The 26,715-nt window shown below is 44.3% G+C and overlaps 1 protein-coding gene across 6 annotated transcripts in view; it reads right to left on the reverse strand.

Annotated features, from left to right (window-relative positions):
- The window catches only part of DIXDC1 (DIX domain containing 1), an 84,311-nt gene that overhangs the window by 49,749 nt on the left and 7,847 nt on the right, over window positions 1-26,715 (reverse strand). The window contains exon 1 of one of the 6 annotated variants that reach the window (XR_014002523.1): window positions 18,472-18,724. The exons of 3 other annotated variants lie outside the window; for them this stretch is intronic. Coding sequence is in view for 2 of the 3 variants with exons in the window: in XM_081172551.1 (XP_081028677.1) it covers window positions 18,472-18,531 (60 nt within the window). In the remaining variant the exon portion in view is untranslated. Of the gene's footprint in view, window positions 1-18,471; window positions 18,725-26,715 lie in introns of those variants that run through there. 2 more of the 6 variants (XM_081172551.1, XM_081172547.1) reach the window with 2 other exon arrangements.

The raw sequence follows: 26,715 nt of genomic DNA on the forward strand, positions 1-26,715 counted from the left end.
CAAACACCATGGACGGAGACTTTTATCTGAATTGCAGGTAAAACCACAGAACACTGTTTCTCATGGTGTACACACAGTTCCATTGTTGCCTCTACAAAAAAAAAACAAAACAACCCTATAAACAGACACCATAATGGAATAAATATTGATGCCACCTCTTTTATACATTTTGGAGGGTATAAAAGAGGATCAAATTTATGTTGGAAATGTTCAGATACAGAGAGAACTTTAATTCACATGTGGTGGCAATGCAAATTCACCCCCCTATATATATATATATATATATATATATATATATATATATATATATGGGAAATGATGTATGATGAATTTAAAAAGATGCTTAAGTGCACTTTCCCCAAAAACCCATTAGCTAAAGTGGTGCTTCAGGTTAAGAACGGACCTCCGGAACAAATTAAGTTCTTAACCCGAGGTACCACTGTATGACAGCCAAAGTAAGAAATGTAGATGGAAAGATAGTAACAAGCAAGGGGGAACAATCTGAAGTGTGTTTGAAATGAAGTGGTATTAAGATAAATCTACAAGCAGGGATAAATCTGTGATCAGCAGAAGACAAAATAAAGGATCATGAATGGAAGGAGAAAAGAATCGATAATCAATGGAGATGTAGCAAACTAAAGAATGTGAAATAGGATGTCAACGAAAGAAATGTTGGGAAGCCTGTACAGTCGTACCTTGGTTCTCGAACAAAATCCGTTCCGGAAGTCCATTCGGCTTCCAAAAACGTTCGGAAACCAAGGCACGGCTTCTGATTGGCTGCAGGAGCTTCCTGCAGCTTCCTACAGCCAATCAGAAGCTGTGTCGGACATTTGGCTTCCAAAAAACGTTCGCAAACCGGCGTTTGGGAGCCAAAACATGCAAGTCACAAGACGTTCGAGACTGGTCCTGGAATGCGTCTTGTTCTGAAATGTGTATTTAAGGACTTCCTACTCCCCATTGAACCCACCTGTGTGTTGAGATTTCCTCAGAAACTTTGCTTCACATGTCCTGCAGCATGCTCTGCAGCAAGTGAGAACATGAGACAGGGCCTTCTGTGAAACTCTCTCCCTAAGGATTCTGGACTCACTTCTTCCTTCCTTGTTCTTGGGTGCCAGACCAAGGTGGCTCTCCTCCCTGCACCCCCAGGCTTCTTCTCATCTAATCACTTTGGTTGCTACCTAAATGTAGGGCATTTTAAAAATCTGACTTGCTTTTGTGTATTCTGACAGGTAACAAATATCAGGGGGGGGGGCACACACACACACACACACACACACACACACCTGTGTTTACCAGTTTAATTAACATGAAAATATATAGTTTCCATCCTACAGTACAGCGGCAAGCAGCAATCCTATTGTGGTGGGAACTCCCTAGGGGCAGACAAGAGCCTGTGCCATTGAGGCGACATAATCCAGTTTATTCCTTTTACGGTATATTGCCTTCCTTTCTGTTAAGCTCCCTGTTATTCTGCCGATGTGGCAGGTTTCAAGCCATCTCAGCAACGTCAGTCACAGTACATGCTTCTACGCAGCCCATCCGCCACAAAGTCTGATCACAGCACCACTTGTAATCATCCTGACAAGAAAAATCCAACTCCAGCCGTAACACACGACATGGTTTTGGTCTGCCTTGCTCAGAAAGGTGTTCAGGCACTGATGTCTGTCGGATGCCCCTGCTCAGCAGAAAAACAGGGGGACACTGGGAGGGTGGAGTGGGCTGCCACAATGCAACACAATGCAGAAAATCCTGCATTGGATTTTCTGGAAAACCCTGAAGGACAGGACAGTGAAAAACTGTGCTGCAATGGGATGAGGGTACCTTTGATTACTTGCATCAGCCTGCGGCGTTGGTCAAAGGAGACATATTGAAAGAGCTTCAGAGTTGCCAGTCAGCTTCTTGGCTCTGTTCAAGGGGGTTGGTTTAACAGTTAAAGCTCTCTAAGCAGCCTGGCCCCAAGGCATTCTGTGGGGTTTTCCCCCCTTTATGAGCCACCACAATGTGGTGTGGTCACCATATGGAGAAACTCAGCTATGAACTCCTAATGGAGGTTTAACTCATCTGTGTTTGGAACAGGGCCTTGTCTGTGGTGGCACCTTCCCTGCAGAACACCCTCCCTGGTGTTCTGCAGGAAAGCGCATCAGCTTCAGTCTATAGAAGCCTTCAAGAAATTGGTTAAACCATTCCTTTTCTACCGGACTTTTGTCAATGAGTTACCTATCACTCCAAAGTTGGATTAATTACAAGTGCGGAGGTTGCTTTCTAGAATTTTGTTTTAGAAATACGTTTTATCCAGCTGTTGCATTATCATTACACATGGAAATTGAGGGTTTTTTAAATGAATAATGTGTTATGGTGCATGTTGCGATAAAACTCTAACAGCTGAATAGCTGGGTAAACCTTTAAAATAAATGTATTTTTAAAAATTACCGTATTTTTTGCACCATAACATTCACTTTTTTCCTCCTAGAAAGTAAGGGGAAATGTCTGTGCATGTGATGAAGGGAATGCCTACCGGTGGCATGCCTACGGATTTTCCTCCTCTAAAAACTACGTGCGTGTTATGGTCGGGTGCGTGTTACAGAGCGAAAAATACGGTAAATCCAACGGAATTTAATTCTGTTGCAATTGCAAGCATACTTTACTAGAGAATAAGTTCCACTGAAATTCAATATGACCTACTATGATCACCAATAGTCAGCATGGATTTCTGAAAAATAAGTCATGTCAGACTAACCTGATCTCGTTTTTTGACAGAATTACAAGCCTGGTAGATGAAGGGAACGCAGTGGATGTAGCCTACCTTGATTTCAGCAAGGCATTCGACAAGGTGCCCCATGATATTCTTGTAAAGAAGCTGGTAAAATGCGGTCTTGACTATGCTACCACTCAGTGGATTTGTAACTGGCTGACTGACCGAACCCAAAGGGTGCTCATCAATGGTTCCTCTTCATCCTGGAGAAGAGTGACTAGTGGGGTGCCACAGGCTTCTGTCTTAGGCCCGGTCTTATTCAACATCTTTATCAATGACTTGGATGATGGACTCAAGGGCATCCTGATCAAATTTGCAGATGACACCAAACTGGGAGGGGTGGCTAACACCCCAGAGGACAGGGTCACACTTCAAAACGACCTTGACAGATTAGAGAACTGGGCCAAAACAAACAAGATGAATTTTAACAGGGAGAAATGTAAAGTATTGCACTTGGGCAAAAAAAATGAGAGGCACCAATACAAGATGGGTGACACCTGGCTTGATAGCAGTACATGTGAAAAGGATCTAGGAGTCTTGGTTGACCACAAACTTGACATGAGCCAACAGTGTGACGCGGCAGCTAAAAAAGCCAATGCAATTCTGGGCTGCATCAATAGGAGTATGGCATCTAGATCAAGGGAAGTAATAGTGCCACTGTATTCTGCTCTGGTCAGACCTCACCTGGAGTACTGTGTCCAGTTCTGGGCACCACAGTTCAAGAAGGACACTGACAAACTGGAACCAAAATGGTCAAAGGCCTGGAAACGATGCCTTATGAGGAACGGCTAAGGGAGCTGGGCATGTTTAGCCTGGAGAAGAGGAGGTTAAGGGGTGATATGATAGCCATGTTCAAATATATAAAAGGATGTCATACAGAGGAGGGAGAAAGGTTGTTTTCTGCTGCTCCAGAGAAGCGGACACGGAGCAATGGATCCAAACTACAAGAAAGAAGATTCCACCTAAACATTAGGAAGAACTTCCTGACAGTAAGAGCTGTTCGACAGTGGAATTTGCTGCCAAGGAGTGTGGTGGAGTCTCCTTCTTTGGAGGTCTTTAAGCAGAGGCTTGACAACCATATGTCAGGAGTGCTCTGATGGTGTTTCCTGCTTGGCAGGGGGTTGGACTCGATGGCCCTTGTGGTCTCTTCCAACTCTATGATTCTATGATTCTATGATTCTACTTCTGGGGGAAAAACATTTGTGTAGGACCATGCTACACAAGCTACTGAAATCAGTTATACATTTAAGAAAAACACTTAATGTTTTTGGCCCATGGATTTCAACAGGGCTTTGGGGTGTTAATCTGTGTTGTACCCATTGCGTGGGGAAAGAAGTTCAGTTTTTAATATTAACAATTTATTTCCAAAAGCGTCCACACAAACATTTTAAACTGCAAACTTCCCAGCCTCCCATCTCTTGCTCTCCGCTTCACCCAGCATCTTCTGCATCTGTTTGCAAAGTGGGTATACGTTACAGATTAGCTCCACTTAAAACCACTGCACCAATAGTAGACCTATCAGACATATTAACACTAAGATCTCAGCATCATAGGGTGCCTCCAGACTATCATTCAGGCAGCTATCATAAGTTTTGTTGTTGCTGTTTAGTCATTTAGTCGTGTCCGACTCTTCGTGACCCCATGGACCAGAGCACGCCAGGCACTCCTGTCTTCCGCTGCCTCCCGCAGTTTGGTCAAACTCATGCTGGTAGCTTCGAGAACACTGTCCAACCATCTCGTCCTCTGTCGTCCCCTTCTCCTTGTGCCCTCCATCTTTCCCAACATCAGGGTCTTTTCCAGGGAGTCTTCTCTTCTCATGAGGTGGCCAAAGTATTGGAGTCTCAGCTTCACGATCTGTCCTTCCAGTGAGCACTCAGGGCTGATTTCCTTCAGAATGGATAGGTTTGATCTTCTTGCAGTCCATGGGACTCTCAAGAGTCTCCTCCAGCACCATAATTCAAAAGCATCAATTCTTCAGCGATCAGCCTCCTTTATGGTCCAGCTTTCACTTCCATACATCACTACTGGGAAAACCATAGTTTTTACTATACGGACCTTTGTTGACAAGGTGATGTCTCTACTTTTTAAGATGCTGTCTAGGTTTGTCATTGCTAGGTTTGCACAATTGAAGGGCTCTGCCCTCCTAGTACAACAAATCTGCTAAAAATTGATTTTTTTTGCAGTTAGAAAAATAAAGAGGGGATGCATTAAAAAGTGTGGGATGAACAAATGATCAACAGGAAGATGTGTGAACACACTTCAAGCGAAACACGATGAATGCTCATTGACATATATCCTCCCTGCAAACAGATCAGAGTGAATGCTCAATAAAGACTGGACAATGTCTAACGACTACATAAGCTTTGGGCAAGCAAATCAGGATAGATGCTCAAATAAATAGGTTGCCTGGAGGAGGAGCTCCCTCCCATAATAGCTCTGACTTGCATTATCTTTGATTAGGCCCAGAAATTTTAACATTTCATTTTTTTGCCAATCACTTCAAAACCTTTGCGACTGTCTGCCTTGAGAGTCCCTTTCAAAGGGAGATGAGTTCCTGCTACTATCAAACAGTGATGCTGCTCTCCAAAACAGAAGCAAATGGTGTTGCAGTTGCTGCAGACTCTCATTTAATTAACAATTTCAATAATCTTTCCCCTTCAGAGCATCAGACTTTCCTGCAGCAGTTTCAGGCGTATTATGTGTCTAGAACTCTCTCCGCACTTACGACTTTCCTGCAAGATTCCACAGAGATTTCATTTTCCTACAAAATGAAAAATCCCCAGCAGCCTGTCATTCCTGGCAGCTGAGATGAACAGGCAACAGAAATGAAAAGGCATTAAAATTTAATGGCTAAATAGTGGCAGAGTGGCATTAAATGCGCAGAAATGGGAAAACCACGAGGCACTGGACAACCATGAAAATTCTGAACTGTCAAAATGAAAAGCATTTGGTTTGATCACTTCCTTACATCGTAACTGCCCTGCGCATCTTCAATGAACCGTTATGTTAATACAGCAGAAAGTGTTATATACAGAGTCCTAATCTAGAGTCAAAAAAATAAGAATAGTTGCACCTTTGTTTAAAAACAACAACCACCATGTTAATAAATGCACCTTGCACTTCACAAGTCTAGAAGTCCTTCTGCATATCTCAGGGAATCATATTGCTCCCAATCCAATCTTGGTCCAAGAACAAGAGGGAACTCCAGAACCAATCCATTCTATTGTGTGTGTGGCTTGGCTTGATTTCGTCAAGCTGCTCAAGAGGCAAACTTTGTTGTTAAGGTACATCTACCACAGATAGAAAGCTGGTGTTTTGTATATGTTTACTCAGGGACTCCCTAATTTGAATTTTTTTTAAAAGCATCTGAAGATGGGACATTTATTCCCCAATTTCCAAAGTTTCTCCCAGAGTTTCAGATCTATATTGTGTCCTATATCTATTGCCCAGAGCTTGAACAAGCTCACCTTTTGTTTCCCATTTTAATTAAAAATATATACATTTTAGACAGAAGTTTATCCTTATTTCGTAAGAGTTCTTTTTCAAATTTTGAGCTTTGGTCCAGAAATCCATTCTTTCTGTGTAATTTAAATATGTCGTATATCTGGTGATATTGCAACCAATCCATAACTTGGCTCCTTAAGTTTTCCACTGATTTTAGTTTGGGTCCCCCCCGCCCCCTGAAAAATCCAGCAATTCCCTGTACAGTAAGCCATTCAAGAGGCAGACTTTGTGCCCCAGGTCTCAGGTGAAAGGCAATATATGAAAACTTTTTGTTATGGAGCAGCAAAACAAATAGCATAAATAAAAATTATAAATAAACGTCCAAACAAAATATCATGAAAATTATGCACAGTTTTGGTTTCATCAGAATTCATCAGGCTAGACGGCAAACAAAGCAGGCCGGTTGTAAGGATGGATACAGGTTTTTGAGCAGAAGTTCCACTCTGTTTTGACCCTGCATGGAAATCAGAGCTAACTGAGAATAGGGTGGGGAAAGAACACCTATAAAACCCATTTGCAGTTATTAACCACAATCAGAAACATTATAATGATGTCTGGATACAACTGCAGGCAATGAAGCCAAACTCAGCTCTTGTTCTTTCTCTAGAGAAAATTACTTCACGGGACTAATTACTAGCTTCCATCTTTAAAGACTAAAACTTTACCCACCATTATTTTTATTTAGGGAATATGAATTCCCCTTACTTCCACAGCTGGTTATCAAGACCCAGCAATCACCTTAGGCCAATATTCTAAGGCTGTAGACTGCCAACTACTTCAAGTGAACCAAGGAATTGCTTCCTATATTATGCTTTTACCTGCTGAAGAGCTTCTAGGGTTTTTTTTTTCTTTACAGTGCTTAGCTGCACCAGCTATTTCCTTCAGGCCAATGCCAAGTTGAGGCATCCAAAACACATACACATTACAACCTAAAAGCTCCCCAAAATACACAGAATCTGCAGCGCCAACCCATAAATCTATGTAATTGCAGTGTGGTGTGGAACGATCATCATGAAAATTACACAGAGGGAACAGGTGAAGCTCTCCTGGTGGTCTCTGCATTTTCAGTGGTGGCTCCATGTCTGCCAAATGCCCTCTCCACAAAAATGTGTCTTGCTCAAACTTGGAATCCATTTAGGTGCCAGGTAAAAGCTCACCTTTTTCTGTCAAGACTTTTAAAGGCCAGTGGGTTAAGTTATTTTTAGATTATGGTTCTGCCAATCTGTTACTTATGTATTTTATGAGTAATTTTTTCAGTGTTTTCTGCTTATCATGCATTATGTGTTACATGGCCTCATTTCGTTGTAAATTGCTGTGTACTCATTTTTGATGAAGGGCTGTATAGAAAGACAGAAATAATTTAGCAACACACACACTTGTCTTTGCCCCAAACTGCTCAACCTCAAGCCTCTTTCCTTACTATGTCACACATTAAACTTTGTATCCTGCAATCTGATGTCCTGGGTTCGAACACTTCTGCCTTTTTTGCAGACTCTGCTTTCACGTTCACCTGTCATCAGACTGCAAGATCTTATCGACCACTGCAAAGGTTATTCTCTAAGAAACAAGTATCCACACCCCAGAACAAACCTCCACTTTCATCAGTCTTGCCTCCACTATTTACTTGTGAGACCCACACCTCTCCATCCTCCTCCTATCTAACTGATGTACTGTACATTATAAACTCCTTTGGTCGGGGACGACATCACTGCTCTGTCCTGCACATCACACAGCCTGGCATGGGACAAATATTAAACAATAATAGCAATCGAAAAAGCAGAATGATGGCACTGGACTGTCACTGAGAAAATTATCATTGCATGATCATATCCTGGCACAGAGAGCATCTTCCTGCGGCTTGCTTAAATACTTTCCCCACCAGCCGCTCACCATATCCACCTGTGTCCTTCCGATGGAGCGCAAAACTCCCTGTGGTCTCATTACATTGCTTCTTGTGACATGGCTAAGCAGCCCTGCTCCAGCTCAGACATTTCCAAACAGCACAGTATTTAACAATTCCCTGAAGGTTCCCCCCCTTTTGTCACTTTCTGATCATATAACGCTCAGTGTTATAATTCAGGAGAGGTAAGGGCAAAAGGTGCTTTAAAAAAAATAAAAAATCCCCACTTTCCCTCGCCTGGCATCTTCTGAGTCCTCAAAGATTTACTTCATTATCTGCTACTGTTAATAGCTCTAGGATCACTCTGAGCTTTGGCCAATGGCCAAACTGGAGCAAAGAAGCGCTAACCCCCAAAGCAAAGTCCAAATTTCTCCCTGTATCTTTCTCAGTGCAGGAGTTACTATACAAGGCACCGATTGGTGGGATTGTCGTGGGGTTAGGCATAATCCTATTTATATTAACACGGCTTTGCGTTCCAAAAGAGTGCCTGCTTTACCTTAGCTCCACAGATGGGAAAGTAGCTGCTCTGTTCAGGTACAATCTCTCAGGCAGTATTCCTTCCTCATATTAAACCTGTTGGATGTACGTGTCCTTCACATACTTTTAAGGTCAACATAGATGTTTCTAAAAGAAAGGAATTGGGGAATCTCCTGCTGCACCTTCAGCGGCTGAATCACAGCGGACCATTCTTGCAGCCAACAAAAGGTCTGCAACCATTTATGGCACCTGTACAATGCAACTACACTTGTATCGTTGCTATTTTAAACCCTCAAGTTGAAACAGCAGGTCAGACTTAGACTGTGCCTGGACTAGTTTTTCACATGATCTAACACAGACAGAGAGACAGGTTCTGAACCACTTGCTGTGAATTGCTGCCGTTTTATTTTTTCCTGCTTAATAGGTGTACGTAGACAATAGTGAGAATTCACCAGTGTAGGGGGATGGCGGAATGACTTTAAATAGGCCCCGACAGTTAAAGAGGAGAAGTGCGAATATCATTTATCTGAAGCAATTCTCCAGTGCACTGATACACAGCACTCATCTTGATGCAGCACCAGTGGACTGATAACGACACAGACTTAAGATAGGTGGGGAAAGAGAATTCTCACCAGCAAGGTTAAAGCCTGTTTTATTTCATATTTCTAATGGCAGGTGCTTCCCTTAGCAATTCTGCAGAATTCAAAAAAAATGTTTTAGATGAAAATACATAAAAAGCATGGCTTCTCCTAGTCAACTTGATTCTAAGGAATTTTTGAACCCCCTTACCGCTTTTGCATGCACGTTTTCTCTTATGAATTAATTTAAGAAAATGCTTTTCAGAAACTTGAAATCACCTATGTAAAGCCAAATATTGCAGGTACTGTGATTCCTGTGGCAAGAATGATGATGAGATGCAAATCTGGCATTTATGGATGGTCCAGACCACCATATTGATAAAAGAAGCAGAAAAACAAAAGGCTGGATCATCCAGGGCAGTTGTGAATTAGGGTTTGTTTGTCCTTGGTCACGTTGCTCAGTCAAAAGTAGCACATCTGCTTTATGGCTGGGAGGGCGACTGTGTGCAGAACTGGTGAGGGCACGATGAGGCATGATTCCATCTTGCCCTTGCCTGTCCCTTTAAGATACACAAGTTATCCATCACCTCCAAGCAGAGAGGTCACCCCTCCAATCCACAAGCTGAGGACAGGCTGTTATATGGTAGGAAAATTAGGACAAATTAGACAATATTTTACATTCTCACTGCCTCATTTTCCAGCTTCCCAAAGATGTTAAGTACATGGCTGTTCTGCAATTCATTGTGCCAAGGAACTTGTCACTAAAAGCTATCTGAACACAAGAGACCATAAATATCATTATGTATTCCTTTGTTCCCTCTTGATCCCGCATCCTGAAACCAACAAAAGGAATTATCAAGACCTGAGTTGGCCAATGAGAGTGATTGACCAATGTGAGTTTCACCAAATGTAGGACCAGGGGTGAAGGAAGGGGGGTGCGGTGGGGGCGATCCGCCCCGGGTGTCACCACCGAGGGGAGTGACAAAATGGCTGGCAGCACTGACCACGGGCCCTGCAGCACAACCGAGTCACACATCTCTCCTGGGAGTGATGCAGTGGCTTGGGTGCCCACAGGCTCCGCGCTGCCCCAAACTGTCTGCCCGCCGCCTGCCCCTCAGCTGTAGGGCGGATAAGTTGGAGGAGGCAGGCAGACTCCTCGGAGGCCCCACGGAGTGTCCTGCCCTGGCTCGCCTCGCCTCTGGGCACAGGGCACGCGCGCCACCCCGGGCACCCAATCGGCTTGCTGCGCAGCTGTGTAGGACTAGTTAGACCAATATTCTGGTTTAGTGTTTTATTTTCATTTTGATTTTGCATTGCTCTTTTTCATTTATCAATTCCTCTTGAATAAACTGGATTTCTGGGCTGTACTGGCACCTGAACACATTCCTTGAGGACACTTCACTTCTAAAGCAAGAATTGCTTTTTTCTGGTCTTAAGCATCAGGACATATTACACAACAAACGCAGGTGAAGCTTAAGGAGAAAGCCACATTTCCCAACATCCATCAACATTTATTCCTCGCCAGATATAATGCAGATCAAAAGGAAAATGCCAAGAAGGAAAGACAAATTTTATGCCAACAACCCCTGTGAATTCCATAACTAGAAAGTTCAATTCTATTTAAGCATGATGACTGAAGAATGAATTAACTAAATGCGCACATTTTACATTATGGTTATAATTTTTCTTTTCTCTTTCTAGCAGAATAAGGATCTATGAGCCACTGCCTCTGTTCCTCCATAGTTCCTTCCTATGGAGGGTGTATGTTGTTATTGTTTCAGTGTTCACATAGCACTCAGGGCTCTGCAGGCCAAACAGTGAAGCAAGGAACGAAGCTCAAGGCATTAATTGCATCAGGACATAATGTGGGTAAGGCCTTGCATAATTTCTAAGCTCCTAGACATTATCTTAATTAGATGATCTCAGTAATCTCCTGGCCAGAGCTTGGTCAGTTTACATTCTTGTTGTTTTTCAAAGCAATGAAGTGGGGTGGGGAAGATTTTTACAAAAGCATGATTGGAGGTATGGAGAAGAGAGATTGTGATTAATTCCAAGCATCCATCTGGAATAACCTAAGCATCACCGGGGAGGGGGGATTCTATTTTTTCTTCTGATGTGCTAGAAAATGAAGGGTTTGTTCCCTAAAGGTCAACTCCCTTGGACACCAGTAGATGTGGTCAGTTGGATATAGTTAAAATGGGTAGAATACAAAGCACAGATTACTTATTAAAGGAATCTGTTCCCCAAAGCTGGTCACCACTACAGTGGGCAGCCTGGAGACTTGGACAAGGTGCTAAGTCCGAATTTCAGTTCCTGCCTATATTTCTGACAAGACCAAGACAGTCAGAAAGGCTGCATTGAGACCCAGAGGTCTGAAGCTAATCCATCTCAGACGTTCTCCCCATTCAGTGATTTTTCCTGCACTGCTTGTGCCTGACCACCTTGAGCTCAGCAGTGCCTAGCAACAGGTTCTGCAAGTTTAAAAATAGCGGTAACATTTTCCTCCTGATTTTAAGGCTGTTTCCAAGGAGAGGCAATCAGGGACGAGTCTAAGGAGGTATGACTGTCAAAATCAGGGTTTAACCACTTTGAATCCGTAAAGAACAATATGAACTGCGGTTTTGCATGAAGCCCAGCAAGTTGTCCACCTCCTTCACTTCAGAAGGCCAGGCAAATTCCAAGGCACAAGGGATGCATCAACTGGTCCTTAAGAGTCATGTTTTCCTGAATACAGATCATGAGCTCCAAATGATCACTGGAAATATTGTCTGTCTCTCCGCACTGGCAGGTCTACAAACTGTTTCTAACCCCATCAATCTGCAACAACCACCGTTGCCCTTCCTGTCCTCCAAAATTACATCCTACCATCCCCTCTCAACCCAACAAGCCTCAGTGATTTTCCCCAGCACTTGTATTCAAAGGTGGGAGATCATTATGACGATGATTATCTTCACCTTTTCAAGGAGAAAGAATATTTCCAATGCCTGCCTCCTTGGAGCAAGTGCTTCTTTATCAGAAATCTCAGCTGGTTCTGCCATATCAAACAAATCAAGGGCCATCATTCAAACATATCTCTGTGCAACATCATCCGGTGTTTCGGAAAAGAAAATTACTCCCCCCTCTTTTTTCATTTGGGGCCAAGTCATGCTCATGATAAATGGAACCAGCAGCTTAATAATGCAGTCGTCTTCCCACTCCTGACAACTCACTTTCAGAGTGAGGGAACTGTAGCATCATCAGTGGGTATTTCCAGATAGTCACTATTTTCTTCCTGCTAATCATTCATTTATCCTACAATGCATTCATTCTTCTTTTCAATGCATTTTCCCATCACTTTCCAAAGCTGCAAAAAAGTCTTTCTTTTCCCCAAGTGGATCTGGTGTGCTAGGACAGCAGACTGCCTTAATCCACTTAATTGCACAAGGCTAAATTTCCAGAATATACTTGAATCCCTCCTGCAAAATATTGAATCTGGAGACAACTGACACTATGGAAAGCCTCTGTTGAGCCCAGATATCAAAATCAAGTCTCATAGCAGCCTTCCCTAACTTGGTGCCCTCCTGGTGTTTTGGACTACAACTCCCATCAGCCCTAGCCTGTGTCAACTGAGGCTGAAAGGAGTTGCAGTACAAAACATCTGGAGCACACCAAGTTGGGGAAGATTGTCTTATAACTAAGAAACACAGTTCACCCAATTAAGTGTCTTCACAGTGCCTTTGATTTGTTTTGGGGGTTGTAATTTTTGAAGAAAACCGCAAATGCTGAACCACACTCACGTTCCTGCTAAGTTTCTTCACCGTGCAACCTGCCACTTATACCAGCCCTGCAATATCTTGCCTCCATCCTGCTGGAAGGCTGAATTATTAAAGTGCCGAAAAGTGTGGAGAGCATCCTTTAGAAATAGCGGGAAATCAGTCTAACTGCAGAACATAATCCGCTAATGAATGAAGGGCTAGGGGCTGTGCAATCGCCTCAAGGGGCCTTCCAGCTTTTAAACTGCAGCCACTCTGATTTAAATGAGACACACCGTATCTTATCCAGGAACTGAAGGTTCATTTAGCCTAAGGATGCTCCCCTGAACCCTGATTCAAGGATTACGTTAGCGACCAGGGGTCAAACGACATATGAAGCATCCCTTTTTGAAAAGGGTACGTTTAACACTGGCACTCTTATTTTAAAGGAAAAACATCTGTTCCTAGTGAAGAGAAGTCAACAGCAGTTTCTTCTCCCTTACCCTGTCATGTACAGAAGGGAAGACCACACACACACACACAACGCTAGGAATCCTCCTGGAGCCTATCGACCCCAGCAGCACACCCCCTTTTGGTCTCTGCCTCTTCTGGGGGAAGCATGCAAAAAAAAGTAAGCAGTGGCTGTTCTTGTCTCTACTCTCTTGCTCACCCCCATGGCAGCAGACTGGGTCCATGATGCTACTGAGACAGCAATCTCAAACAGCCACATCTGCCTCCTCATTCATCTTCTGAAAGGAATCACAGAGTGGAAATTTTGTCCAGAGAGAGAGAAAGAGGAAGAGCGAGCAGCTTGCAGATTCGCCATAAGCAGCTATGGGCACAATCCTCCCAACCACTATGCCCACGAAACATGGGCATGAGAAAGGAAGTGGGAACAGCACATTTCCACACCCTGCTCAGCAGCAGTGGTAGAGATAAGAAGAGGAAGCATCACTGGAGAAGATTCCATGGGGCTTCCCAGCCAGAGGGGCCTTCCTGCTCTCTTCTCCATCTTCTTATACAGAGCTGATGGAGAGAAAGATTGCTATTTATTGTTTCATTGCTTTTCTGTACTACCAACTGCTCTGCTGATTATATGCTTTTCCCTCAAATTAAAAGTGGCAATGTTAATGCGCAATGGAACCCCTGCAAAAACAGGTTTCGATTGGTGCAGAACTGGCCCTGCACAAATGAAGGCAGTAAGGCCCTCTTTCTGGGTCACACTCATTCCCTGTGTTAATGGGTCTGGGTGAGTGCTCACAGCCAGCAAAAAATGAGGCAGGAGAGACCAGCAGAAACAAAACCACCTGACAAATCCAGATCCCAAAATGCCAACCACAGAAGCAGTGCTGTGATCTTGAAACAAGGCGTGTATTACTGTAAAAGCAGTAGGGAGATTGAGAGCCAAATGTTCGTGTGTGTGCACGCGCACACAGCCCTCTATATTTGCATTTAAGAACTTTTTAATTCATCTTCATGAATATTAACACTTACAAAGTGTCTAAAATGTTCTAAGCTCTGTACAGATGTTAGAAGGTAAGTCCCCGCCACAATCTTCTTCCTAGGGGGCAGAGGAGCACCCTCCTTCCTATGTACCGTATTTTTTGCTCTATAAGACTCACTTTTTCCCTCCTAAAAATGTGTGCGTGTGTTATGGAGTGAATGCAGGCTGCACAGCTATCCCAGAAGCCAGAACAGCAAGAGGGACCGCTGTGCAGCGATCCCTCTTGTTGTTCTGGCTTCTGAGATTCAGAATATTTTTTTCTTGTTTTCCTCCTCCAAAAACTAGGTGCGTCTTATGGTCTGGTGCATCTTATAGAGCAAAAAATACGGTACCTTGGTCCCCTGGCCCACTGGCAGAGACCAGAATGTGTTTTCTTTGCAATTTGTTATTCTTTTTTCTAAGCAGTTAGTTTTTGGGGTTGTGTGAATATATAAAGGAATGGATGTATTTCTGTTTTGTTTTTTAAGCCGAATCCATTCTATTTTCCTGCACTGTATCTAGGCCCAACCAGCAAAGTTATGCAAGGTTTGTGATTCCCATGCTTCATATCAGGGCTGGCAGGAGCACAATTACCATTCTGCTCCAGGCTTCATGAAACAGGTCCATTAATTTCTGTGAGACACTTGTCACATTTGCAAAAACTGCATTCAAAATGTATTAGCTGCATGCAAGTAAAATATCCCACTAGCTGCAGCATTTTCTAAAGCAGCTACTAGTGCTGAACCACTTTCTCACTCCTGCTGTAATCATGTCCTGAAAAGTCCTCTAGTCCAACAAGCGTCAGACAACATCACCTGGCCAGCTGGGGGTGGGGTGGCGGTCACACATAGCTGAGACTGCAACTGCTCCGAAGTCTGGTGAGTTCATGAATAAACCTCCTTAAGACAGTAGAGCGGAAGGACTGTGGTTAGTGGATCAAAGCACAAGATTACAAATCAAACATCCTTGCTTCCCTTTCTTAGCTCTAAGCATGAGACCTAGAGCAAAACAGTCTTACTTCTTATGCCTCAGAAGCTGAAGATGATGGTAGCAACCTATCATAGTGAGTCCCTTTTAACTTGAAGCTGCCCAAATAAAGGTGGCCCTGCCTTTTGCAAGAAAAGGAGGCTGAACCTCAGTTGCAATTTCCTGATCTTTGGCTAAAGTGCTGTGGATATTTATGAAGGGCAGCTGAGAAATTCTCAAGCCTAAAAGCCAAGCTGGACAAGATAATGGAAATCCATGATCGGATTTGCAGTCACTATAAATTTTAGCAAACAGCAGCCACAGAAGGAATTGTGGCACTGGAGGGAGTGGTTAACCCTTTCTCATCAGTTTTCCTAGATGAAAATGGCTGTTTGCCTCATTAGGAAAATCTTATATGTACAAGCAACTCCAAAATCTTGTCCACAAGTCCAAGTTTAACTCATTTCTACTTAGTCCAATAACTTTTCAGCTGTACTTACGTTTATTAGCACTGTTCACATTTCTACTTTCTTAAAACATTTTAAACAATTTGCCCAAGGCCCTGCATTCCCTGCTACATATATGATGCAATGATCCAGCTATGGCTAACAAAAGCAAGAAATGCCACAGCTGGTGAACAGCCAACAATAATACCTCTGTATGTGTTCTTATTGTTCAATGGTATACTCTTGGTTGATTTAAGACACTGTGATGGCATATGGGAATGGAAGTAGTCTCGTGAAGTTCATGACATTTAGGGCTGTGTAGGTCGAGATCAGTACAATGAAATATGCTCAGAAATCTATAGAGAGACAGTACAGAAGCTATGACATTGCATGCCCTCTGATGCCTATTCCCCATCTCACCCCTCATTTGAACTTATCACAATGAAAAAGGGAGGAAGGATCTGCTTCTCAAAGCTCTGAGACCCAGCCTAATTGAGATTCCTGCATGGTTCATTTCAGATGTAAGAACTGAGAATAGTATGATCTTGTTACCCTATTTGGCAGTTTCCCAAAGTCAGTTGGGAGTCAGGGGATCCGAAAGCCAAAATGGCACCCAGCCGGCACACCAGGAGGTTAAATCCCAAACTGACCTTGCTGTGAAGTTCAAGACAGATTTGTTGCAGAGGATCCAGGAGTCTTTTTCAATGTGCTTTCGGGATGATTTGTGCTCATGGTGGTATTGATGTGGGGATAAGCAATCCTGCTCTCAACACTGTTAATACCCTCTAAAGTTTTGTGCTGCTTTGTTTTTTAGTGGTGCACATCCTGTAGTTTCCTGCTAAAATCCTCTAACTTTACATATTACAAATGTTCCAAGAAGGGATTATAAAATGAAATTTAACACACACCTTGGCCTGAAAAAAGAGATTTTTGGGTGCCTACTTTAGTTGTCCTATTGTGCAAGGATGCCCTTCCAGATGGAAGTAACGTGGTAACACTAGGGAAGCATTGCAGAGAAATTAATGAAGCAGAATGATGTGTGGGCGGTCCAGCAACTAATGCACTATTATTGTGTCAGTAACACATTGCACAATACACCAGCAAAAAATCCACGAGTCTGTGGGGGAATCTCTGCTTTCCTGACCCTCAAACTATGATATTTTATTCCTGGGGAAATGCTCAGACCAGGGTGTAAACAGCTGTTCGCCCATGGCCTAATCCTATGCGCATTTACCTCAGAGTGGATCCCACTGCTTGCTTTAAAAATGAGAAAAAATAACAGATTCTGGCCACAGAAATATCCTTCCAGATTCCTCTGCTTCTACCTGCCACCCCACTCCCATCAGAGACTAGAGAGGAGGACAGACTAAGCCAGGTGTGGGGAACCTGTGGCCTTCCTGATGTTGCTAAACTATAACACCCATCAGCCCCAGCAAGCATGGCCAATGGGATGATGGGAGCTGTAGTTCAACAACATTTGTAGCCTGCCAATAGAAAACAGAACGTTAACTGCATTTTTTACTCTCGTTACAGAGCACTTGGGGACTTTTTTTTTTTTTTAGTAGGAAGCAATGTATACGTTGAATAAACCTAAAACTCATAAATGACAGCAGGATATTCAAACGAAAGGGGGGGACAGCAGTGAAAGAAAACTAGAGAGAGAAGTGCTCATTTTCTATATTTAAAAGTCTGAAGTTCCCCCTGAGCAGTCTCATTTATCTGGATGCACTGTGAGATAGGAGTTTGTAAATAGGAAAAGAGGGAATGAAACATCTGAGAAGAGCTGAGGCCTGCAACCGCCAAAAGAAGCGTTACAAGCAGCCAAATCAAGACACAAGGTTAAGTCTGGAACACAATGTAAGTTCTGTCAGGTGAGGGGGAAAACCACCATAATCCTGATCACTGAACGTAAGTCTCACATTGGTCTCCTGTCTTCTCAGCTTACTGAGCCAGGAAACCCTGGACTTAGCTGCACCGCCACTGATGGCATTCCTTGATAAAGGCAAACAGATCAAACTGAACTGGCTTTGCACCAACTGCTCGCAAGCAGGACTAGGAGATGCTGCCCTCGCCCCTCAATGGTATCAGCCAGGTATTTCATCCCACAACTTAAGAGTTTATTTAACATGCTTTCCTTCAACTTCAGAATAATTGATCAAATTACGCACACACACCCCGCCCCGTATGTGCCGATTTCTATGTCCCCAACTGTTTAGAATCAAGATGGACGGGAAAAGGGGGCGGGGGGAGCAACCAGCATGTTAAGTCCCTACTCCAGGAATCTGCATGCCCATAAAAACAGACTTTACAGCATTTCAAGCAGACACACACACACACACCCAGCAAAAACCTGCCAATTCTACAAGCCAGGTCTTTCATCCTAATGTTTCCGCACTTTGCTGCTGAGTCAGTCAGCAAAGGTTGCTGCTGCAACTTGGTGCATAAACAGCTAGCTAGGAATCGCTTACACAAACTCTCCAAAACTTAACGATGCTCCGCAAAGCGTCAGCGAGGCTTGCTGGGTGCTTCCAAGTCCTCACGTTTGGAGGTCAAGCTCTTTCCCGTTTCAGTTGCATTTGGGGCGCTTTAGCTTTGCAGAAGACAAGATACGGATGACAGATAAGTTTTATTTACCTCCGTGAAGCCCTCGTGCAGGATATCCAATAAATTTCCGCGCGCCAAGCAGGCAAGCATTCTTCAGAAGCCCACCCAAAGGGCCGAGTTCTCGGAGCATGCAAAACAATTCCTCTAGCCTGGGGCACGACCCCCTCCTCCTTCTCCCCCTCCTCCGCCTAAAGACAAAGACTTGCAGCTCATGGGGGACCTCGTTCATAGTCCCATATGTGCAGCCCGTTAGTGCAAACAGGATACTTGAGCCAAAGTCAAGACTTGTACTGGGCATGCTCGGAGGGAGCCACTGGGGGAGCAGCAGGAGAGATGTCACACCACTCTGTTCCTATAGAAACGCCTCAGCTTAACAGATGCAGGCTGAGGAACTGGTCAGGGAAAACATCTGAAACCTATTTCCAGAGGCTGGCCCCTCCATCTGATACAGAGCTCTGCTCCGAAGGACTGGGGGGGGGGGAGCAAATCTGGTTCGGCTAAGAAGGGAACGTAGTCGAAAGAGAAGAAAATCTAAAATGGAACGTCCAACTTTAAAACTTTGCGCAGGAAAGCTGAAAGTCAGCGCCAGTGTGGCTGTAACAGGCTATGCCCAATTTATTTGCCATCTCTTCAGTGTTAGGGTACATTGCGTATATACCTGTAACCACACAAGGCAGTTCATTGCTAAAATGTGGTTTGAAAACATGCTCTATGGCTTGGCTATGCAAATCGATCCTTACAGCCCAGGGGGAGCAATAAACAAATTAAGTGTGTCCACATCCTGGTAGCATTTCCTTTCAAGTTGCTGGAATATTTTAGGCTGCATTCCTAGGCACATGTACCTGAGAGTAAAACTAACAGAATACGGACTTAATTCCAAGTAAACGTGCACAAGATTGTGTCATCTTTGTCCCGTGGTACACACTTCCTTCTCTTGGATTTGTAAAAATAGAACTCTATATTTGTTACGCACCAAAAAATGTAATGTGGACTTCAAAAGGGGTGAGGGTTGGCTATACGTCTTGTGAGTATGCTAAGTGCCTCGAGTCAGTCACAGCCCTGTTCTCCCACCCTTCTCATCTCCTTACTCTTTTAAAAAAAGAAATAAGCAAGATTTGTGCAAAATCAAGTTTTTGTTTTGGCATTTGTTTGTTTTCCAGTTAACAGAGGCTCTAGGAATGGAGGAGGCAAGGCACAGTGATGGCCAGGATTAGAGCTATTATGAGATATTCATCCAACTAAAGTGGGAACACTGGTACCTTTAAGCTATCAGTGAAGTTAAATGCTTTTCTGGAACAAACCACACTGCTCAGCAAAAGACTTCACCCCCTTCCTTTTAAGTGAACAAAACAATGGGAATTCTCAGCACTGCTTAACAAAACCAGATGCAGAGTTATGCAAGAACAGCCCTGAGACAATCCCATCCCAGTACTATTTAAATTGTTTGTTAATAAATTCCTGAAATGACACACTTAAAATGGAGCATATTGCTGCCTTTCAGTCCGATCCTATGCAATATTACTTGTAAGTTACCGTAAGTTTCACTGACTTCAATGGGACTCACTCCTAAATAACTGTACACAGGATTACAGCCCATGTTAGAAGTCACAAGTAACTATAATAAAAGTCGGTGTACAAATAACATATTATTACTTCCTAAAACATGAAAATGTCCTATGATAGGCACACACAGAAGAGCCCAAATTATAAGCCACTTTCAACACACTGGCTTAACTTGCACCATTTCTCTGTCCATTTCGCAAGGTCTGGAAGGTTGGAGCTGGGAATGAAAGCTGTTGTTTCAGCAGTGAAGCAGCTCAGATTATATAGGAGCTGGAGGCTCTATCCCATGGGTAGGCAAACTAAGGCCCGGGGGCCGGATCCGGCCCAATTGGCTCCTAAATCCGGCCCACGGACGGTCCAGGAATCAGCATGTTTTTACATGAGTAGAATGTGTGCTTTTATTTAAAATGCATTTCTGGGTTATTTGTAGGGCCTGCCTGGTATTTTTACATGAGTAGAATGTGTCCTTTTATTTAAAATGCATCTCTGGGTTATTTGTGGGGCATAGGAATTCGTTCATTTCCCTCCCCAAAATATAGTCCTGCCCCCCACAAGGTCTGAGGGACAGTGGACCAGCCCCCTGCTGAAAAAGTTTGCTGACCCCTGCTCTATCCCTTCCTGACTCTCAGCCAGTCCCTGATCCAGGTGGGAGTTTCCATGCATTTCCTCTCCTCCCGAGTAGCCTCACAGGTAGCTAGGTGGGCACTTTGCTGGAGACTCTAAAGTTCCTGCCTGGGAAGTTCCTGCCTGGATTGCTGTCTCCTCTGTTCCTGTAACCCTGGGAGATGGGATGGGTACACCCGAAAGCTGGCCAGGAATCCAGGCAACTGGTGTAGGGACCTCAAGTAGTGGAGCAGGGACATCTGGATCCAATGACTACTCAGAATCACTGGCAGTGTGGAGACCTGGTGTAGCATCCTGCTTCCCTTGCTCTTCAAGTTCAAGTCCTCATGATCACCACTTTGAGTTCAAGACCTCAATCAAGTTTTTCTTATAAATTTGGGTTAGGACTCTTTGAAAGAAAAATAAGACCAAGCATGAGAATAGGGTAAGAGAAGAAGCACATAAGAATAAAAGGGACAGACAACAACACGAGGACACAAGGATATGAGAAAGGAGAGAGAGAAGGTTCGCAGGCTATGAAGGACTTGCCCACAAATTTATTGATAGCTGCACGAATTATGAGAGCTAGGAAGTGGAAGGGGCAAGCAGAATACAAAATGGAAGAATGATACAAAGAGGTGTGGGATATAGCTATGAATGATAAATTAACATGTGCCATTAAGGTAAGACGGGGCATATGCAGGAGAAATGATTTTGAGGAGATATGGAAGGTGTTTGTAGAATTTGTACTGTTAAAATGGAAAGGGGTCAAACCATCGCAAGAGGTGTTGAAATTTTGGGAGGTTGGATAGTTACAATGGAATGGTCTCAGTGGTGGGGTGCACATTTTTATTCTTATTTATTTATGATTATTACTTTGTCAAAATAAAATAAAATAATAAAAAAGAAAGGAGAGAAAGCAAGCTGCAGTAGGGAAGCTCCATGTTCCAGCCATAGACCACTTCTGCATCTTTTAGCAGAAGCAGCTAGCAAGTTAAAGCAATTATTTTGCCACCGTACGGATTGGAAACTTTCTATTTAATAATAAAGAATGAAAACCAGAGCTCTCCACTTCTGGATTCTAAACTATGCAGTGTATACAAAGGAAAGGAACAATATGCAGATCTGTCACCAAGACAGATTACAATAACTCAAACAGGTCAAGATTCTGCATTATAGCCCACGAAGAGTAGCATGATATTCTATGAGACCTTGAAATAAGGAACGATATGTAGCTTTGATAAGAAGCAATACAATTTTAAGACTGTTATTCTTAAAGCATTTAAGGTAAACATTTAAGCCTCAATATAAGAACAACCGTTGCCTCAGAAATATGTAAAATAATTGCTGCACACTGGATAAAGATTTACAGACAACTTTTCATCATGTACTAAGTATGAGTTCAATGTATGAGTTCAATACCCTACAGGATACAGAAAAGAATGTTCACAACATGGATGCTGCTACGCCAATCCTCTCCAAAAAACAGACTGCATAATGCTTGTTTACTGTTGCATATCTTTAAATGGCCCCCAAACGCAATATTGTGAACATGATAGCATGTCAAAGTTCCTCTGCTGTAGCATCCAATAACTTAACATGATGTGGGGTGGTATATGAAGTGAAGCCAAATCAAAAGTATTAGTATAATGCTGCCCTCCCCAATCTAGTGCTTTCCTAGTGATGGGCTAGAGTCCCACGGGTCAGCAAACTTTTTCAGCAGGAGGCCAGTCTACTGTCCCTCAGACCTTGTGGGGGGCCAGTCTTTTTTTTGGGGGGGACGACGAATTCCTATGCCCCACAAATAATTCAGAGATGCATTTTAAGTAAAAGGACACATTCTACTCATATAAAAATACGCTGATTCCCAGACTGTCCGTGGGCCGGATTTCAAAGGTGATTGGGCCAGATCCGGCCCCCAGGCCTTAGTTTGCCTACCCATGGGCTAGACTGATGGGAGCTGTAGTTCAAAGCCCCTGTATATGGAAGGCTGCACTAATGAGTGCAGAAGTCCATGCTCAACATCTTGATGTTGACATATAAAGCTCTGAACAACTTGGGATCAGGTTACCTGAAAGACCACCTGTGCCTGTAGAGAACTGTAAGATCACTTAGACCATATGGATAAATTCTACACGTGGCACCGCAGCCTACAGAATATCACAGGGTATACTGAAAACATACATGGTCTGTTGTTGTCCCTGTATTATAGAATGCCATTCCCTCGACCACATGTGAAACGTTCAGACATTTTGCAAAGATTTATCTTTCTATCCAGGCTTTCCTTGACGCATAAGATCGGACCCTGTTGCTGGCTCCCCTGAATTCGTGTTTTACTTGTTTTCATATGTTTTTACATTGGGGTTTTATTAGCATTGTTTTACTGATATTGTTTGTTTTTAGACTGTACACGACTTACAGATTTTTGAAACGTTAAGTAGTTTATACATGTTTTTAAATAAAACAAATGCATAAGTAATGAATAATCTATGTTAAGGGGTGACGGGTGTCTTCTAAGAGGTCTCATGTTCTTAACAAATCTGGTTTCCCATTTTAACATGTTCTATTTTCCCATAAGTGATACAATCCACAAACTGACATTATCAGGGTTGAGAGAATGATGGAAGGTTGCCTGTGTCCTACATCAGAAGCATGGGGGAAGGGGAGAGTGGGGAGAAGTAAACCAACCCTCTACACTACAAAGAGAGAGATAATCCTTCTGAATAATATTGATAGCAACGTGGAGGGGGAGGTGCACACAGGACTTAATCCCTTCAATGCCCTGTTTAAATTATGAAACAGGAGAAGCAGCAGATCAGGCAATAGCTCTTATCAGGCAATAGCATCTGGGAGTGGATGAGCTTTTTGAGCTTCACTCACAGCTCTTTTTCCAGGTTCAGAAAAGGTGAGCCAAACTGCTGTTTTAGACATGGAGCAAGCCCTGCGCAACTTGCCACTTGATGGCGAGAACTAATTATCAAGTGATCGCTCCTTTTTCATAAATGTGATCACACACAGAAGCTTTGGTGGCTGGTACCACCACGGTTCAAATCCCCGCAACGGGGTGAGCTCCCGTTGCTCGGTCCCTGCTCCTGCCAACCTAGCAGTTCAAAAGCACGTCAAAGTGCAAGTAGAAAAATAGGTACCATTCCAGCAGGAATGTAAACAGCGTTTCTGTGCGCTGCTCTGGTTCACCAGAAGCGGCTAAGCATGCTGGTCACATACCCAGAAGCTGTACGCCGGCTCCCTCGGCCAATAAATTGAGATGAGCGCCGCAACCCCAGAGTCAGCCATGACTGGACCTAATGGTCAGGGGTCCCTTTACCTTTACCACCATTGGGACTGGCAGGGTGGGAAGTGGGGACCCCAACAGAAGGTGGCGATTGAGGCAACTAATTCTAGTTTTGTCCCCCATTGTCCTCCTGCCAAGTTCTACAAGGGCAACACTGGGACTAAGGGGAAGAAGCTGACAGGCACTGCCATCTCCTGGGCTGGTTTATATGTAAGAAAGCAGGCAAGTAGGGTCTGGCTGAGGACAGACAAAAGCTGCCCTAGTAGACCAGCCTCTCTGCACAGAAGGCAAGTTTCCTTGCCATTCGCCTGGATGTTCTCATACACAAGCACCATTGAAATGAATGGGAAGCCCCTATTTATTTCAGTGGGCCTTGTGCAGGAGAACTTCCTTTTACTGTGCCCTTCCACCGCAACAATTCACAAAGGATTGGGCTTGATTTCAGGGCATCTGATGGGGGGAAACTACGTTCTGAAAGGGACCTGCAAGTTCCAAAGATCTCCTCCTAAAAGACTTGCGCTTCGGAGCTGTTGATCATGGCAGCTGTTCAGATATTCCCACAGGATCTGCATCAGCTGTTATACCAAACCTATCTTCCACAGAGCATTAATGAGGTTTGGCTCATGGGGAGCTTGGTTTTATTGATAAACGTGGAAACCCCAGAGGCAGAAGCCAGATGTTTAATTATTAATAAGACGGGGACATGTGGCTGAGAACAGTGGTTGGTCCAAAGACCCTCTCTCATGGTGAGAGCATGGCTACAAAGGGCTTCCTGCTCCAAGCCTATCCATGTGGACCAAACTCAATCATGTGACATAATGCAAAGGTCATGACCCAGTGCATAGCTGTCAACCGTCCCTTATTTGGCGGGAAACTCCCTTATCCCAGCGCCTTGCCCCGCTGCTGTCCCTTATTGATGATGTCCCTTAAATTTCCCGGGTTTCATGCTTGCCCGGCTCGGGAGGGAAGCAGCGGCTCGGGGTCCTCCGCCGCGCAAGAGAGAGAGAGCGCTGGCGCCGTCGTCCTGGCGCGAGGAGTTCCATTGGCCCTTTCCTGCCCAAGAGGAGGGGGGAGGGAGAGAGACTCTCGCCCACGCCACCCGCGAGCCCGGAGGCGGCAGCAGTGGTGGCAGCTGAGGAGGTGGCCTGAGGGAGGAGGAAGAGGAGGGGATGGGGAGGGATGCAGAAGGGCGGTGCTTCAGCGGCCGCCGCTGCGCTGCAACCACCTCATACCGGATTGACAGCATCTGTCAATCCTACCAATGTATGTAACTCTTTACAATAGCAAAATCCCTTATTCTGGCTGCCGATCCCTTATTTTCGAGGCTGCTGGTCCCTTATTTTCAAATCTGTAAGTTTACAGCTATGACCCGGTGGGAGCTTCCTGTGCCTACTGATTTGACGCAATCAGGCACTCAGAAATGTCCCCAGAAAAAGCAGCAGGCCTGCCCCTTCCACCCTCTACTTGAAGCAACTGTACAGACTAAACATCCAAAGCCACCTCAAATTATAGCAAGCCTGGCTCACTCCAACACCATGTTCTCTACTCTGACTTGACAGTGGATCTCCAAAGTATCAAGCAATGGTCTTTCCAAGCCCTTCAACCAAAAGTCCTATTAAAACAGGAGAGGCCAGAGATAAAGCCTGGGTCATTCCATGTGCAAATCATGTGCATCATATCACTGACCTATCCTGCCTGCAAACAAAAAACCATTCATACATGTACAGCCCTTCGTGAACCAGTAGAGGTCCAAATTAGCCACATGGACCAACGCGCCCTCCCTCGATGTACCGCAGGGAGCAAATGCATTTGAAACAACACACCAAATCCCTAAAATTTCGGGATGTGGATGTGCCCCATCCTACAGACCAAAAGGCAAGAAAATATTTCGCCTGACCAAAGCAGCGGATGCTGCCAGCTGCTCTGGATAGCTTATTCTGCCTGCTAAGTTACAGCAGACAATGTAGCCTTTCATTCGGGCTCCAGAAGTCATAATAAATGAGCTCACAGGAGAGAGACTACTCTGGCCTGTCTGGGTCGCAGATTTGCTGTTGACAGAAGTGGGGTGGGGAGGGGTAATAACATCATCTGAAGTACTAATCCCCAGTTCAAACACGGGGCCCCATATGGCACTGTTGCCTGGAAAAAAATTATAAAACAGGAATTGGAGTCCACTGCAGCACAATATTAGCGCATGGCACTTCACAAAGGAGGCAGGAGGAGGATGGGGGACCAAACAGAAACCTATGGCAATAACCTTCAAAGCATTCATCTTCTAACACAGGTGTGGACAACCTTTCTCACCGGAGCGCCACATTCCCTTCTGAACAACCTTCTGGGGGCCGCATGCCAGTGATTGGCAGGGCCAAAGGAAAAAGCGGGTGGAGCATTGAATGTTGTTTTTGCACACACACACACATGCACACCTCTATCATCAGTATCATCAGGGACACGGGTGGCGCTGTGGGTTAAACCACTGAGCCTAGGGCTTGCTGATCAGAAGGTCGGCGGTTCGAATCCCCGCAACGGGGTGAGCTCCCATTGCTCTGTCCCAGCTCCTGCCAACCTAGCAGTTCGAAAGCACGTCAAAGTGCAAGTAGATAAATAGGTACCGCTCCAGCGGGAAGGTAAACGGCATTTCCGTGCGCTGCTCTGGTTTGCCAGAAGAGGCTTAGTCATGCTGGCCACATGACCCGGAAGCTGTACGCCGGCTCCCTCAGCCAGTAAAGCGAGATGAGCGCCGCAACCCCAGAGTCGATCACGACTGGACCTAATGGTCAGGAGTCCCTTTACCTTTATCATCAGTCTAGATAAGA

The sequence above is a fragment of the Podarcis bocagei genome, assembly GCF_964188305.1.
Source record: "Podarcis bocagei genome assembly, chromosome: 15".
NCBI lineage: Eukaryota > Metazoa > Chordata > Lepidosauria > Squamata > Lacertidae > Podarcis > Podarcis bocagei.